Consider the following 16,111-nt stretch of genomic DNA (forward strand, 5'->3'; position numbering starts at 1 on the left):
GTGAGTGTGTCTCTTAGATGCTTTGGGTAATAGGGGAAAAAAGCAGTCCTTGATAAAATGCAATGTATTCACACAAATTTGAGTACTATTTAAACTTATTAGCCATGAAAACTTTAGCAACATGGTAAGTACTTATATTCATGCATAGAAAAATGAAGAACTGCTTAAACAATATCGCATTTAAAAAATTCATATTCACTTCCCACTTTTCTGTGGGTATAAACATCATGGAGGTACTTTATTTATTTTAAAAAATTTTGGGGTTCCTGCCCTTGCTCAGCAGTTTAAGAACCCGACTAGTATCCATGCGGACAAGGGTTCAATCCCTGGCCTTGTTCACTGGGTTAAGGATCTGGTGTTGCCATGAGCAGTGGTGTAGGTCGCAGACGCAGCTTGGACCTGGCATTACTGTGGCTGTGACTTGGGATGGCAGCTGCAGCTCTGATTCCACCCCTCACCTGAGAACTTCCATATGCCCCGGGGGCAGCCCTCAAGAAAAAAGCAAACAAACAGGATTTTATTGGAGTATAGCTGATTTACAATGTTGTGTTAGTTTCATGCATAGAGAAAAGTTAATCAGTTATATATATATATACACATATATGGGGTGCTTTTAAAGGTCAAAAACATTAAACTGTCTAAAAATATTCTGAGTAACAGTAGTATTACATTGTGAATTTTATTTTTAAATTTAGGTCAATAAGGAAGAAAATAAGCAGTCAAAATAAGTATCAAAAAAGGATAGTCACTTATATACACAGAGGATGTGAACAGTATAGATTCACTTCTTGTTGATTCAATCTTATTTACACACTAAAAATACAAAATACATATGGATTGTTAAGAAGCAGACCACATTTAGCACCAGGAAAGAAACTTTACTTAGCTTTTGATCATGACCTCACTGTCTTGATAGGAAAAGAAATTTTATGAAATTTTTATGTTTATCACTATCAATTTAAAAAATTAACTTTGAAAAGTAATTGCTGCATGTCATCAATTCACAAGTGATTTAAAGGGAAGAAAACTATAAAACTGGGACTACTTGATGTTGCGCACAACTCTCCTACAGTGGTTTGTTTTCATTTCCTCCAATGCTTGTTCCAATTGCTGAACCAAATGGAGCAAAGTGGCTGGGTCTGTCTGCAGAACTTGGGTGTTGTGTTCTCCATTCTGATTAAGGTGCAGCTTTATAGTCACTGTTGGTTTAATCTGTTGCCTGAGGCTTCTGCTTGCAAGCTTGATTTTAAATAGAACAAGAGCATAATGACTATTTAATAATCATACTGAACATATAATAATTACATTAAACATTATACCATACACAAAAATTAAATTTATGATGAATCAGAGAGCTCAAAATGAAAAGTAAACTTTAAAACCTTTGGAAAGAAAAAAGAAAACAGAATGTAATGCAACCTTACAGTATGGAAAGATTTTTTTAAACATGATATAAAAAATACAAACCATAAAGAAAAAAACCTGATACTATTAAAACTATAAAATTTCTTTGAAGGATATCTAAAGTTGATGAAAAAACAAGCCACAAACTGAGAAAAGATACTTTGTAACACATACAACCAAAAAAAGTTAGTATCTAGAACGTATGAAGTGTGATAAACCATAATGGAAAAGAATATAAAAAAGGAATATATATATATATATCTTAATCACTTTGCTGTAGAGCAGAAATCAACACAACATTGTAAATTAACTACACTTCAATAAAAAAAAATTAAAAAGAGAATGTATGGGAGTTCCTGTGGTGGCTCATCAGTAACAAACCTAACTAGTATCCATGAGGATTCGGGTTCGATCACCAGCTTCGCTCAATGGGTTAAGGATTTGGTGTTGCCATGAGCTGTGGTATAGGTTGCAGACACAGCGTGGATCCTGCATTGCTGTGGCTGTGGCGTAGGCCAGCAGCTGTAGCTCCGATTTGGCCTCTAGCCTCGGAACCTCCATATGCCCTGGGTGCAGCCCTGAAAAAAAAAAAAAGAATACAATAAACCTAAGGACATAAATCTAAAATAAGTTTTATATTCGCTGTCAGGTGAAAAAAAAAAGTCATACCTGTACGTCTAGTCTCCATTCAAGGCTGTGGTAACTGGGAAGGTCTGGTGCCAATTCACTCAGGATAGTTCTGATCTCTTTTCTGTTGTCCAGATAAAGCTGAAGCAACAATTTGTTTAAGTCTTCAGAGAATCCCAGAACAAAAACAGAGTCTTGGAAATCCAGTTCAGAAATCTAAAAGTGAATCAAGTTTAACAGAACACCAAAACTGATTTTTGTCTGATAAATGCTGAAATACTGGATATATACTAAAGAATCAGAAATCCTCTAATTCTTTTTTGTCTAGTAAAAGAAATGACACTCCTTAGTAAAAGGCAATCTTTGCTGACTATTCAAATTCTAAGCTTCTGATACATAAAAATAAAAATAGACAACAAAAGCAAAAATAAACAAGTGAGACTATTTCAAATTAAAAAGCTTCTGCATAGCAATGGAGGGCATCAACACAATAAGAGACAACTCACTGAATGAGAAAATATTTGCAAATCATATATTTGATAAAGAGTTAATATCCCAAAAATATAAAGAACTGGTACAACTCAATAGTAAAAAACCAAAATAATCCAATTAAAAAATGTGTGGAAGATCTGAATAGACATTTTCCAAAGAATACATACTGATGACCACAGGTTCATGAAAAGATGCTCAACATCATAAGTCATCAGGGAAATGCATTTCAAAACCACAATAAGATATCACCTCATACCTGCTAGAATGGATGGCTGTTATCAAAAAGATAAGAAATAAATATTGGTAAGATGTGGGAAAAAGGGAACTCTTGCGTACTATGGGTAGGAATGTCAACTGGTGCAGCCACTATTGAAAGCAGTATGGAGGTTCATCAAAAAATTAAAAACACAACCACCTTATGATCTAGCGATTCCACTTCTGGGTATTTATCCAAAGAAAACAAAAACACTAACTCAAAAAGATATATGCACCCCCATGTTCACTGCAGCACTATTTACAATGGCTCTGATATAGAAGTGAACTAAATGTCCATTGAATGGATAAATTATGGCATATATATACAATGGAACATTTATCCAGCCATAAAAAAATATGAAATCAGGAGTTCCTATTGTGGTGCAGCAGAAACAAATCCAACTAGTATCTGTGAGGATGCAGGTTCAATCCCCGGCCTCCATCAGTAGGTTGGGGAACCAGCATTGCCATGAGCTGTGGTATAGGTCACAGACGCTGCTTGGATCCTATGTTGCTTTGGCTGTGCTATAGGCCTGCAGCTGTAGTTCCAATTTGACCCCTATCCTGGAAACTTCAGCCCTAAAGAAGACAAAAAACACCAAGCTCATAAATACAGAGAACGGATTGGTGATTGCCATAGGCAGGGGGTAGATGGTGGGAGAAATGGGTGAATGGAACCAATAGGTGAAAAAAAAAAAAAAAAAAGGCTTAGTAAGAGGATAAGGGCTCCTAGTTTGGGTGAATCATAGTGGGATACTCAGATGCTGACTAGACATAAAGAAATTGCATATCTGGCCAGCAAATGGAACGGGAGAAAAAGGGCAGGGAGCCACAGTATTTGGCTCTCCAATGGGACAGAGTTATTGGGGACTAAGCAAACCTAATGTGGCATTGATGTTCAATAGGAAAAAAGGAAGCTGCCATCAGCAGCCTTGCTTTTCCTCCCTTATTAGATGACTGAAGTGCAGAGGGAATAAAAAGGTAGAGAAAGGGCAGAAAAAGCACAATCTTTGTTCCTCTTCCTTTCATTGTACTCACTTTCAGCCACTTTAACACTCTACTTTCTTTTTTTTTTTTCTTTTAGGGCTGCACCTGTGACATACAGAGGTTCCCAAGCTAAGGGTCAAATCAGAGCTGTAGCTGGCAGCCTTTGCCACAGGTACAGCAATCTGAGCTGTGTCTGCACCCTCACCACAGCTCATGGCAACTCAGGATCCTTAACCCACTGAGTGAGGCCAGGGATCGAACTTGTGTCCTCATGGACACTAGTAGGGTTCGTTAACCACTGAGCCACAACAGGAATTCCAATACTCTACTTTCTTTGCTCTTTTCCAATTCCTGCATTCCACCCTTTCTTTTTCAAGTTTGCTAATGTCATTAGGCTTGTTTCTGTTTATATTAGCAAAGGCTTAGGTATTTTATCCCTTCAACAGTATTTTCTGAGATCCTATTATGGGATAGATCTCCTGCTAGGAAGACAGAGCTAAACAAAACAAATGGGCTCAGTACCTTTATGGAGAAGCTTATGGTCCTTGGAGCCAGGCAGTTAGGTTAGCTGACCAATCACACCAGGTAATCTATCAGTAGATTCAACTTGACTAAGCCAAAGAGCAAGAGGCTAGGGATATATTATCAGGAGGGGAGAACAGCCCGGGAGAGCTCTAGATAGGGCCAGAGAGGATCACTGAGGGCAGCAAAAATGAGTTTCCCATATTAACTGATGGAACATGGATTTATGGAACAAGGCATTTGCTGTGAACCACCTCTAAGTGTAACACTCTAGGAAACCTCTCAAATCACTTTCAGCATTAGGATGTGCTATCAAAATGCTGAGCCTCTAGTGTAGGTGCCCAAATTTACCTGATCTTAAAAATCACCTGAAGCATCTTGGAAAAACATTAATTCTCAAGCCCCTCCTCTGGAAAGCCTGACTCAGTAGGTTTGAGGTAGGAATCAGGAATCTCTGTTAACAAGGGTCACTCGTGATTTTTACAGAAAGATAAGTTAAAGAAACACTAGAATGAATAATTAAGTTAAGCCCCATGTAGCCAGTTGTAGTTTTTCAAATATTTTTTCTATTAAGAACATGTAGAAATAAAGACTGGTACAAGATCCCTAAGCTAGTAATAAGGAAGGGGAAGGTAATACTTTTTTAAAAATGGGAAAAATACTTTATTAAAGTATAAACAGAACTGCTAAAATGCCCAGTTTTCTCTCCTATTCTCCAACAAGCCAGAAACTGATAATATACAAAAAATTTAATCATTTTATTCTCCCTCATCTTAGGATATATACTATAGTATATGGTTAATAGCATGCAAAATTAGAGGCAATTCTAATTTATACTAACAAAAGGTTTTCATACCAGCAGATCAACTTATAGTCAGAATGTTTAGGTATAACTTCACTAAATCAATTATAAACCAGTAACCTTACTGAAATAGGAAGATCCTGCCAGGACAGATGTAAAGTACACTGAGTCTGGAGTTCCTGTCGAGGCTCAGTGGTTAACGAATCCAACTAGGAACCATGAGGTTGCGGATTCCATCCCTGGCCTTGCTCAGTGGGTGAGCTGTGGTGTAGGTTGAAGATGCAGTTCGGATCCCACATTGCTGTGGCTGTGGTGTAGGCCAGCAGCTACAGCTCTGATTAGAGCTCTAGCCTGGAAACTTCCATATGCCACAGGAGTGGCCCTAGAAAAGGCAAAAAGACAAAAAAAAAAAAAAGTACACTGAGCCTTCTTAAGATCTGGGTAATACAAAACAGTCCATAGAATCCCTTACCATGAGCTTTGAGCTTTCAGTGAGGAGGTATATTAATCCTTCCACACCATGCTGTACAGTGTCACTACTCACACCAAGTTTTCCTGAAAAACAGGAAAAGTGAGCAAGTAAAATATGTGGCATTTACTCGTTTATTCAAACTCTTAAGAATAAATATTATCTGTTATTCCATGTTTTCAAAGACTGCAGTAAAATATGAGTTAGTAACAGCCTCCTGTTCATTTAGGAGGCTGTTCATTCTCCACTCCCAGTCAAATGCCTTCTGTATTTCCCACCACATAACTTTCTTTACAAAATGCAAACCTGTGAAGACAATACCAGGCGCATAGTCCTTCTCTTGAGTGCACAGCTACTTCAAGCCTGGCAGAAGGGACAATGTCAGAAACCACCCCTCCTCTGTGGTGCGGGGTAGGGGGAGGCAGGAAGGAATACTTCAGCAAAAGCAGATGTTTGAACAATTAATAATAACCCACTCCTGGGTATATATCCTGAAAAACTATAATTAAAAAAGATAATGCACCCCTATGTTCATAGCAGCACAATTCACAATATCCAAGACATGTAATCAACCTAAATGTCCATCGACAGATGAATGGATTAGGAAGATGTGCGACATACACACAATGAAATACTACTCAGTCATAAAAAAAGAATGAAATAATGCCATTTGTAGCAACAAGGATGCAATTAGAGATTCTTATACTAAGCGAAGTAAGTCAAAAAGTGAAAGACAAATACTATGTGATATCCTTTATATGTGGAAGCTAAAATATGGTACAGATGAACCTACCTACGAACAAAAACAGACTCATAGACTTGTGATTGCCACGGGTGGGAATGGAGGGAATGAGATGGAGCGGGAGTTTGTGGTTAGCAGATGCAAATTATTACACTTAGAATGGATAAGCAATGAGGTCCTGCCATACAGCACAGGGAACTATATCCAATCACTTGTGCTAGAACATGATGGAAGAAAACATGAGAAAAAGAAAATACATAGCTGGGTCACTTTGCTGTACAGCAGAGGTTGACGTAACATTGTAAATCAATTATACTTTAGTAAAAAATTTTAAAAATCTAATAATAACTAAACACTTGCATATTTATGGTTCACCCATCGATTCCACACACTTGGGTGCGTTTAAGCAACACGGTAACTCTGGCAGATGGTATGTCTATTTACACCTGATGAAATCGACTTAATACAAGCTTTAAAAAACTCACAATACTTAGAGGACCGGCAGGATTTGCGCCCTAACGGAAGAGCGTTTCTGTTTTATTCTGCTACAACGGGAATAAACCCTTAGATTCTCAATAATCCTTTCGTCTCCAGGGCAACAGAAAACGGCCCACACTTCCCTCGCAGTTTGCAAGGTTGCACCTTTCCCTTTCTTACTCGCAGCGCCTTCGTAGATCTTGGGGTTCGAGCCTCGCCTCAGGAACTCCACCGCAATTCGCCCAAACTCGGCGACCACTGCAACGGAAGCCAGGAGACCGTGAGGTTCCCCCCGCCCCACGACACCGATCCCCTCCCCAAAGCACCCTCTGCCGCCTCGCCCCGCCCTCTGCCGCCTCGCCCTTGACCTGCGCTGTCCACTTGCGGCAGGAAGGCAAGATGCTCCTTATGTTCCTCCGACAGGTCAAGCAGCATCTTCACCGGTATGCGGATTTCAACCGGCAGCACTATCCCCGCCCTCGCCACTTCCGGGCCTTCTGTCCAAACGTAAAGAGACTCCGGCGCCTCAGCGTCCCCGAGCTTTGAGTTCCGGCTTACGGCAGTCCTACACGCAAACTTCTGCCGCGGTGCATACTGGGATCAGAGGGTTCTTCTGTTCGCAAATGAGAGGTCCTCTGCTGGGCGCAGGACGCTAGGCTCTGTGGAGGATGAAGAGAAGTTTAAAATTCGACACGCCCCCTTGTGGCGCTTACATTAATAAGGTCAATCGCTAACATTAATTAAGTACTATGTCAGGAAATGTTCTTTACATATATTAACTTATTTAGAGTTCCCAAGAACCTTATGAGGTAAGTACCATTATTGTTCCCTTTAGATGAAAAGGAAATTGCGAGACAGGCCAAGCAACTGAAAGTAACTTTTATAGAGTTATTAGTTTGCACGGAGCTTTTGTGTATGTTATATTGATCTATCTCATTTAATGCGCTCAGTAGCCATGGCATTGTTTGTACAGGTGGATCGTTTTTACAGCGTGGGATATCATTTGTTCAGATGAAGAATTGAAGCTCCAAAGATTACGTTATAAGCCAGTGATAGAGCTGAAAGAAGGTCAGATCCCTTGATCACCTGCTCCAAAATTCATCATTCTACATAGCAGGCTGGAAGCTAAAGGTTTGTAACAGGTTTGTATCAGAACTTGATACAGATGAAGAAGAAAGTAGGCCAATGACTATGCTTCTCTTTAATGTCATGTGTTGAGAATAGTGTGAGAATTCAGTTCCTTTCCCAACTCACTCTTCCCATCTGCTGTGGTTTTAAATATAAGAAACTACACTACAGAATTGCTCATCGATAGGAATGTGACTCTTCAAATATCACCCTCTTGATGGCGGAAAGGGGGAAAAGAGAGACTTCACATCTGTGGTTATATCTAAGGATTGAGACAGCTTTCTATACTTCAAGTCTCCTGAGCAGAAGTGAACGTTGGAAGAGTTTTTTTTTTTTTTTTTTTTTCAGCTCTGCTCTCTGTGTCTACCTCATCCCTCACATCTGACTGAAACTGAAATTGTCTCCTCCACTGGGGTATAGAAAGGCAGGTCCTTAATCTTGTTATGTCTTGAAGAGCATTTGCAGAGAGAGCACAATTTTTACTTAGACTATAAGTTGCAGATAAGCAAAAATGGCTTTTTTTTTTTTTGACTTTTTGTCTTTTCTACGGGCGCACCGTAGAGGCATATGAAGGTTCCCAGGCTAGGAGTCCAATCGGAGCTGTAGCCTCCAGCCTACGCTACAGCCACAGCAATGCCAGATCTGAGCCGATCCTGCAACCCACACCACAGCTCACGGCAACACCGGATCCTTAACCCACTGAGCAAGGCCAGGAATCAAACCCGCAACCTCATGGTTCCTAGTTGGATTCGTTAACCACTGAGCCATGACGGGAACTCCAAAAATGGCATTTTCTGAAGAAGGTTTTGTTTGTGCATTGAGAAAATTCCCATTGTATGGGGAATAAGGAATGCTGAATTGAATCTACAAATGGGTATAATATTATGCCAATATGATATAGCATTTCTTCCCTGTGATTTCAAGGACTGAATTGGGAGTGATGAGGGGAGAATGAAGGTAGGAAATAAGGATTAACAGAATGGGTTGGTCAAGGACAGTAGTCAGAAATTCAAGTTATAGCTAGGGGAAATCAGCCCCTCTACATATCCCTAGGATAAGGTATAGATAGAGTGATTTTCCATTACCAGATGTCATGTAGTTGTTCAGAGGTAATTACCTGAGTAAAAAATCGAAAGTATATATTCCAAATCTGGCTCTGACACTGACTACCTAGAGGGCCTCTGATAAGTTGTTTTTAATGTTATAAATTTAGCCTCTTCATATGTAAAATGGGTTTTTAATGATGACTGTCTTTCTGTGCCATGCAGGGCTGCTATGATGCTCAGATGAATTAATAAAATTATATTTAGAAATTGATTTTGATGAAGCAAATTAATGATTTGTAAACTGAAACATTTATATTTTATAGGAGCAGATTTTGTATGCACAAGTCATTGAGAATTCTGTGTGCACAATCATCCTAAAATCTATTCATTTACTTAAACAAATATTTATAGAGCAATTAATCAGAGGCTTAAGCATATGCTATGCCTTGTCAATTTGAAGATGAATAAAACAAGGTCTTTGCCCTCTAGGAGATGAGAGTAAAGTGAAGGAAACAGTCAAGTAATTTCAGTACAGTGTGATGAGTGGTAATACCTAAGTGATTTACATATGACCTGGAGCAAAGAGAAGATGACAATTAACTTTGATTTCAATAAGATTCAGGCTCAGAATAAATGTCTCTTGGTATCCTGTCTATGTTGATAATAATGCTTTCCAACTGTTTAATAATAAAAGAAAATAAGACTTTAATGTTACTGAATGCTATCTTACTTGGGGTAATACCGTAAAGAATAAATACTCTGCATACTTTCAGTTGTTTCTGACAGGGAACAAGGCTTGATGTCAGTTGTCCTCTCATGTTCTTTTCTTATCATCCTCTACCTCATCCACCTTTCTTTTCCCTCATAATGTCCCATATTTCTTTCTCCTTCTTAGGCATTCTAGCCTCAGAATCTTTGCACCAGGCATTTCCTTGGTTGCGTTTTAATGATAAGTGAAATAGTATCATTCCCTGCTAGGAATCACAGTTCAATTCAGTCTACTGTCAAGGGCATTGTACCACCCATCACTCACATGAACTGCCTTCTCATGAGTCTGAGGCTGGCACCAAATGCATGAATTAGCTCCTGTGATTTTTTTTTTTCATTATTTGTTAACTTTTTCAATTTGAAGAGAAAATGCATACAGACAAAAGGGTACACATTTTAAAAAATATTCTTTATTGAATTTTCTCAAATTTAACACACCTATTAACCCAGATCAATAAAGAGAATGTTACCAATTCCCCAGAATCTCGCTGGGCCCTCTTCCAGTCACTATCCCCTTACTGTCCCTACAGTGAATTAATACCTATATACATGCTGCCTTACAACATCTCTCTAGCATCATCTTTGTATTTTCTTTTGTATTAAACTTCTAAGTGCCCTAATCCATAATATCAAATGAGAAACCTAAAGGCATTTTTAAAATTTTTATTGAAGAACAGTTGATTTATAATGTGTTAGTTTCAGGTGTACAGCAAAGTGAATCAGTTATACATATTCCTTTCTTTTTCAGATTCCTTTCTCATGTAAGTTATTACAGCATATTAAATAGATTTCCCTGTGCTATACAATATGTCCTTGTTGGTTATCTATTTTATATATAATAGTGTGTCTATGTTAATCCCAAATTCCTCATTTATCCCTTCCCCACCACATTTCCCCTTTGGTAACCACAAGTTTATTTTGAAATCTGTGAGTCTGTTTCTGTTTTGTAAATAAGTTCATTTGTGTCATTTTTTTTTTTGTCTTTTGTCTTTTAGGGCCGCACCCGCGGCATATGGAGGTTCCTAGGGGTCTAATTGGAACTGTAGCCGCCGGCCTAAGCCAGAGCCACAACAACACGGGATCCGAGCCGGGATCCGAGCTGTGTCTGCAAACTACACCATAGCTCACGGCAACACCAGATCCTTAACCCACTGAGCAAGGCCAGGGATTGAGCCCACAACGTCATGGTTCCTAGTCAGATTTGTTAACCACTGCACGATGACAGGAACTCCCATTTGTATCATTTTTAAAAATTATATTCCTCATAAAAGTGATATCATATGATATTTGTCTTTGTTTGACTTACTTCACTTCGTATAATAATCTCTAGGTCCACCTCCATGTTGCTGCAAATGGCATTATTTCATTTTTTATGGCTGAGTAATACTCCATTGTATATATGTACCACATCTTTATCCATTCCTCTGTTGATGGACATTTAGGTTGCTTCCATGTCATGGCTATTGTCAGTAGTGCTGCAGTGTACATTGGGGTGCATGTATCTTTTTGAACTATGATTTTCTCCAGATGGGTACCCATTGCTGGATTTTCTCCAGATAGATACCCTTTGGTAGTTCTATTTTTAGCCTTTTAAAGGAACCTCCCAGAGTTCCTGTCGTGGCGCAGTGGTTAACGAATCCAACTAGGAACCATGAGGTTGTGGGTTCGATCCCTGGCCTTGTTCAGTAGGTTAAGGATCCAGCGCTGCCCTGAGCTGTATTGCAGGTTGCAGACATGGCTCGGATCCCGAGATGCTGTGGCTCTGGCGTAGGCTGGTGGCTGTAACTCCGATTCAACTCCTATCCTGGGAACCTCCATATGCCACAGGAGTGGCTCAAGAAAAGGCAAAAAGACAAAAAAAATTAAAAAATAAAATAAATAAATAAAGGAAACTCCCTACTGTTCTCCATAGTGGTTGTACCAGTTTATGTGCCCACTCACAGTGAGGCAGGTTCTCTTTTCTCCACCCCCTCTCCAGCATTTTTTTTTTTTTTGACTTTTTGATGATGGCTATTCTGACCACTGTGAGGTAATACCTCATTGTGGTTTCAATTTACATTTCTCTAATAATTAGTGATGTTGAGCATCTTTTCATGTGCTTTTTGGCCATCTGTAAGTCTTCTTTGGAGAAATGTCTATTTAGATCTTTGCCCATTTTTTGATTGGGTTGGGATTTTTTTGTTTTTGTTTTTCGATGTAGAGCTTCATGGGCCATTTGTATATTTTGGAGATTAATCTTTTGTTGGTCTCTTCATTTGCAAATATTTTATCCTACTTGTGGGTTGTCTTTTCATTTTGTTTATGGTTTCTTTTGCTGTGCAAAAGCTTTTAAGTTTAATTAGGTCTCATTTGCTTATTTTTGTTTTTATTACTCTAGGAAGTGGACCCAAAAAGATATTGCTACAATTTATGTCAAAGAGACTTTTTCTTATGTTTCCCTATAAGAGATTTATAGTATCTGGCTTTACATTTAGGTCTTTAATCCATTTTTTTGGCCACACCCATGGCATGCAGAAGTTCTCAGGCCAGGGATTGAACCTGTGCCGTAGCAACGAAGACACTGGATCCTTAACCTGCTGAGCTACCAGGAAACTCCCTTTAATCATTTTGAGTTTATTTTTGTATATGGTGTCTAAAGGTATTTTTAACTTAATTTTATTATATTTATTTATTTAGTCTTTTTGCCTTTTCTAGGGCTGCACCCACGGCATATGGAGGTTCCCAGGCTAGGGGTCCAATCGGAGCTGTAGTGGACGGCCCACGCCAGAGCCACAGCAACTCGGGATCCGAGCCGTGTCTGCAAACTACACCACAGCTCATGGTAACACCGGATCCTCAACCCACTGAGCAAGGCCAGGGATCGAACCCGCAACGTCATGGTTCCTAGTTGGATTCTGTTAACCACTGAGCCACGACGGGGACTCCCTAAAGTTTTAGATTTTAAAACTTTTAAAAGAGTTTTAGATTTTAGGTGCCTCTATTGTAACAGAATCTATCTTTAAAAGCTTCGTAGCAAATAGCATCAAAAATATAAAATATTTAAGAAAACATTTAACAAGTGATTTGTAAAGCCTCTACACTAAAAACTCAAAAACATTGATGAGAGATCTCAAGGAAGACATATACCATGGATAAAGAAATATATTGTGTGGAGTTCCCATCATGGCTCAGTGGTTAATGAATCCGACTAGGAACCATGAAGTTTCAGGTTTGATCCCTGGCCTTGCTCAGTGGGTTAAGGATCTGGCATTGCTGTGAGCTGTGGTATAGGTTGCAGATGTGGCTCAGATCCCACACTGCTGTGGCTATGGCGTAGGGTGGTGGCTACAGCTCTGATTAGACCCTTAGCCTGGAAACATCCATATGCCATGGGAGCGGCCCTAGAAAAGGCAAAAAGACAAAAAAAAAAGAAATATATTGTGGGTTGTAAGATTCATTATTATTAAGATATTAGTGTGACCAATCAAAATCCCAACAGGCTTTTTCATAAGGAATGGCAAGTTTATATATTTATTTCTTTATTTGCTTTTTAGGGCCATACCTGCAGCATATGGAAGTTCCCAGGCTACGAGTCAAACTGGAGCTACAGCTGCCAACCTACACCACAGCCACAGCAATGAAGGATCTGAGCTATGTCTGTGACCTACACCACAGCTCACAGCAACACCGGATCCTTAACCCACTGAGCAATACCAGGGATCAAACTCACACCTCATGGATCCTAGTCAGGTTCGTTAACTACTGAGCTACCACAGAACTCCCAAAAATGACAAGTTTATTTGAAAAATCTGTTTGGAAATTCAAAGGATTGAGAATAGCCAAAATACGTTAGGAAAAGAACAGAGTCGGAGTGTTCATACTACCTGATTTCATGACCCACATTAAAGCTACAGTAATTAAGACAGTGAGTTATTAGCATAAGGAAAAGTAAATACATCAATGGAGCAGAATATAAAGTCTGGAAATAGATCCTTACACATATTAAAAATTGGATTTTTTTTTTTTCAGGGCCGCATGTACGGCATATGGAGGTTCCCAGGCTAGGGGTTGAATCAGAGCTACAGCTGCTGGCCTATGGCACAGTCACAGCAACACCAGATCCGAGCCACATCTGCAAACTATACCACAGCTCATGGCAACACCGGATCCTTAACCCACTGAGCGAGGCCAGGGATTGAACCCTCAACCTCATGGTTCCTAATCGGATTCATTTCGGCTGTGCCATGATGGGCACTCCTATAAACTGATTTTTGACAAATGTGCTGAGGTATTCAATGGGGGAAAGGAAAGTTGTCTTTTCAACAACTTGTACCAAAACAATTTGATAAACTTATAGAAGAGAATTCTGACCTTCATCTCACATGACACACAAAAGCATTTAAGGATGGATTATAGACCTAATGAGAGCTAAAACTGTGAAGCTTCTAGAAGAAAACATATGAGGATATCTTCATGATTCTGAGGTGGGCAGAGGTTTCTTAGAGAAAAGGCAGAAAGCATGAAGCGTAAAAGAAAAAAATGATAAATTGTACTTCATCAAAGTTAAAAACTTTCATTCATCAAAAGACACCATTAATAAAATGAAGAGAGCCACGAGAGTTATCTTGTGGTGCAGCAGGTTAAGGTTTTGACATTGCTGCAGCAGTATCATAGGTCGCAGCTGTAGCACAGGTTTGATCCCTGGTCCAGGAACTTCCACATTCCACAAGTGCGACCAAAAAAATAAATAAGGCAAAAGATTCCAATATCGGGAATGAAAAAAGGGGTATTACTTCATGGGGAAAAAAAAAGAATGTGCTGCTATACACACAGCAATGTAAATGAATCTCAAAAGATTAAATTGAGCAAAAATAACCCAGACACAAAAGTGAATATCCGTATGATTCCTTTAATTGGGAAATGTTATGCGTGGAGGTAGAAATCAGAATAGTGTTTGTCTATAGGGATTGGGATAGACTCAGTAGCTTGAACAAACTTTATGGGGTCATGGAAGTGTTTACATCTTGATTGGGGTATTAGTTGCACGGATGTTTATATTTGTTAAAGCTGTTGAATCTTAACATTTAAGATCTTTGCAATTCACTGTATGTAAACTCTACTTCAATTTTAAAAAATTAGTAGAAAGGAATGTTTGAGCAGAAATTCAAAAGATGTCTGAGACCAGTACTAGACTTAGAGGATATTTGTAACTTTCCTAGAGATTTTCCCTATATAAATGTTTTAAATTAATTTTTTAATATGCAACTACATTCATGGGGCTTAAAGAACAAAAAACATTAGAATAAAATCTCAGGAAAGAAAAAAAAAGAGAAAGAAACAGTAAACATTCTCTCTCACATCCTTGTTTCCCAGTTTCCCTGCCTAGGAGGCAGCTAATATTCTCAGTTTCTTATGAATTCTTCCTCAGACTCTTTATGCAAAAATAAATGCCCTAAATTTTCACTTAGGGTGATGGAGGCTTAGAAAACATGATGTTGAACATTAAATAAGCTGTTGATAGTCATGTAGCATGAAAACAGTCATTAGAAATTCTGAGAGTTCCCATTGTGGCGCAGTGGTTAACGACGACTAGGAACTGTGAGGTTGCGGGTTCGATCCCTGGCCTTGCTTAGTGGGTTAAGGATCTGGCACTGCCGTGAGCTGTGGTGTGGGTTGCAGACGTGGCTCGGATTCCTTGTTGCTATGGCTCTGACGTAGGCTGGTGGCTACGGCTCTGGCCTGGGAATCTCCATATGCTGCGGGTGCGGCCCTAGAAAAGGCAAAAAGACGAAAAAAAAAAAAAGAAGAAATTCTGATACTAGAACTGTTGTTAGAAATGTTAGCATTAGACTAGATGTTCTGTTTGACCAGGTCTTCATCCAAACTGGGGTTGTCATGACTTTTCAAAGCACAATTTCTGGAGGATTTTCACCTGCTGCCAGGCCTCCTTGGGTAGTCAGGTTAGAAATGCTCTTTTTGGCTAGGACTCTTGCTATTCCTAACTGCTGAAGCCATCGTTTCTCTTTAAAGGCACTGCAAGAAAATAAGACAGTTTATGAGGAGGTCTATTCTTGTCCCCATTTATAGCTAAAATGATAGGAATGTTTAGGTTCATTTTGTAGCAGTGGCTCATTTATCTTGTCATATGAGGATTAAAATAGGAAAGACGAATCTTTCTAAAACCAGTTCCTGAAGCAGTGGGAATGAGATTTTCTCAAGGCAATATTAGAAATTTAGCACCCACAGCTAGAAGCAGAAAGCCACACTGAGTGGGCTGAAATTCTCTGGGTTGAAACTTTCTATCTGTTCTTCCAGGGCATTCCTTTATATCATGGACTCGACCTCATCTCCCTCTCCTCCTCCTTCCCTACTACATACACACATTTTTTCACTGATAAGATGTTAAGTATTTT

The 16,111-nt window shown here is 39.2% G+C and overlaps 2 protein-coding genes across 3 annotated transcripts in view; both read right to left on the minus strand.

Moving 5' to 3' along the window:
- Window positions 1-654: 654 nt before the first annotated feature.
- Window positions 655-7,307, minus strand: COMMD2 (COMM domain containing 2). Of its 2 annotated transcripts, none has more exons than XM_047784484.1 (5): window positions 7,146-7,307; window positions 6,958-7,035; window positions 5,562-5,644; window positions 2,074-2,172; window positions 655-1,239 (listed from the first exon to the last, which is right to left on the minus strand). In XM_047784484.1, exons 1-5 carry the CDS (start codon window positions 7,210-7,212, stop codon window positions 1,042-1,044), a joined length of 525 nt encoding a protein of 174 aa, XP_047640440.1. In that variant the 5' UTR covers window positions 7,213-7,307; the 3' UTR covers window positions 655-1,041. The 2 variants fall into 2 exon arrangements, with proteins under 2 accessions (XP_047640440.1, XP_047640429.1); XM_047784473.1 differs by having other exon boundaries at window positions 2,074-2,247; window positions 7,146-7,299.
- An 8,210-nt stretch (window positions 7,308-15,517) lies between these two features.
- The window catches only part of ANKUB1 (ankyrin repeat and ubiquitin domain containing 1), a 35,979-nt gene continuing 35,385 nt past the window's right edge, over window positions 15,518-16,111 (minus strand). The window contains exon 6 of the mRNA XM_047784500.1: window positions 15,518-15,731. Coding sequence (XP_047640456.1) covers window positions 15,602-15,731 — 130 coding nt within the window. The 3' untranslated portion in view covers window positions 15,518-15,601. The remainder of the gene's footprint in view (window positions 15,732-16,111) is intronic.

This window comes from Phacochoerus africanus, chromosome 1 (genome assembly GCF_016906955.1).
Source record: "Phacochoerus africanus isolate WHEZ1 chromosome 1, ROS_Pafr_v1, whole genome shotgun sequence".
Classification (NCBI taxonomy): Eukaryota; Metazoa; Chordata; class Mammalia; order Artiodactyla; family Suidae; genus Phacochoerus; species Phacochoerus africanus.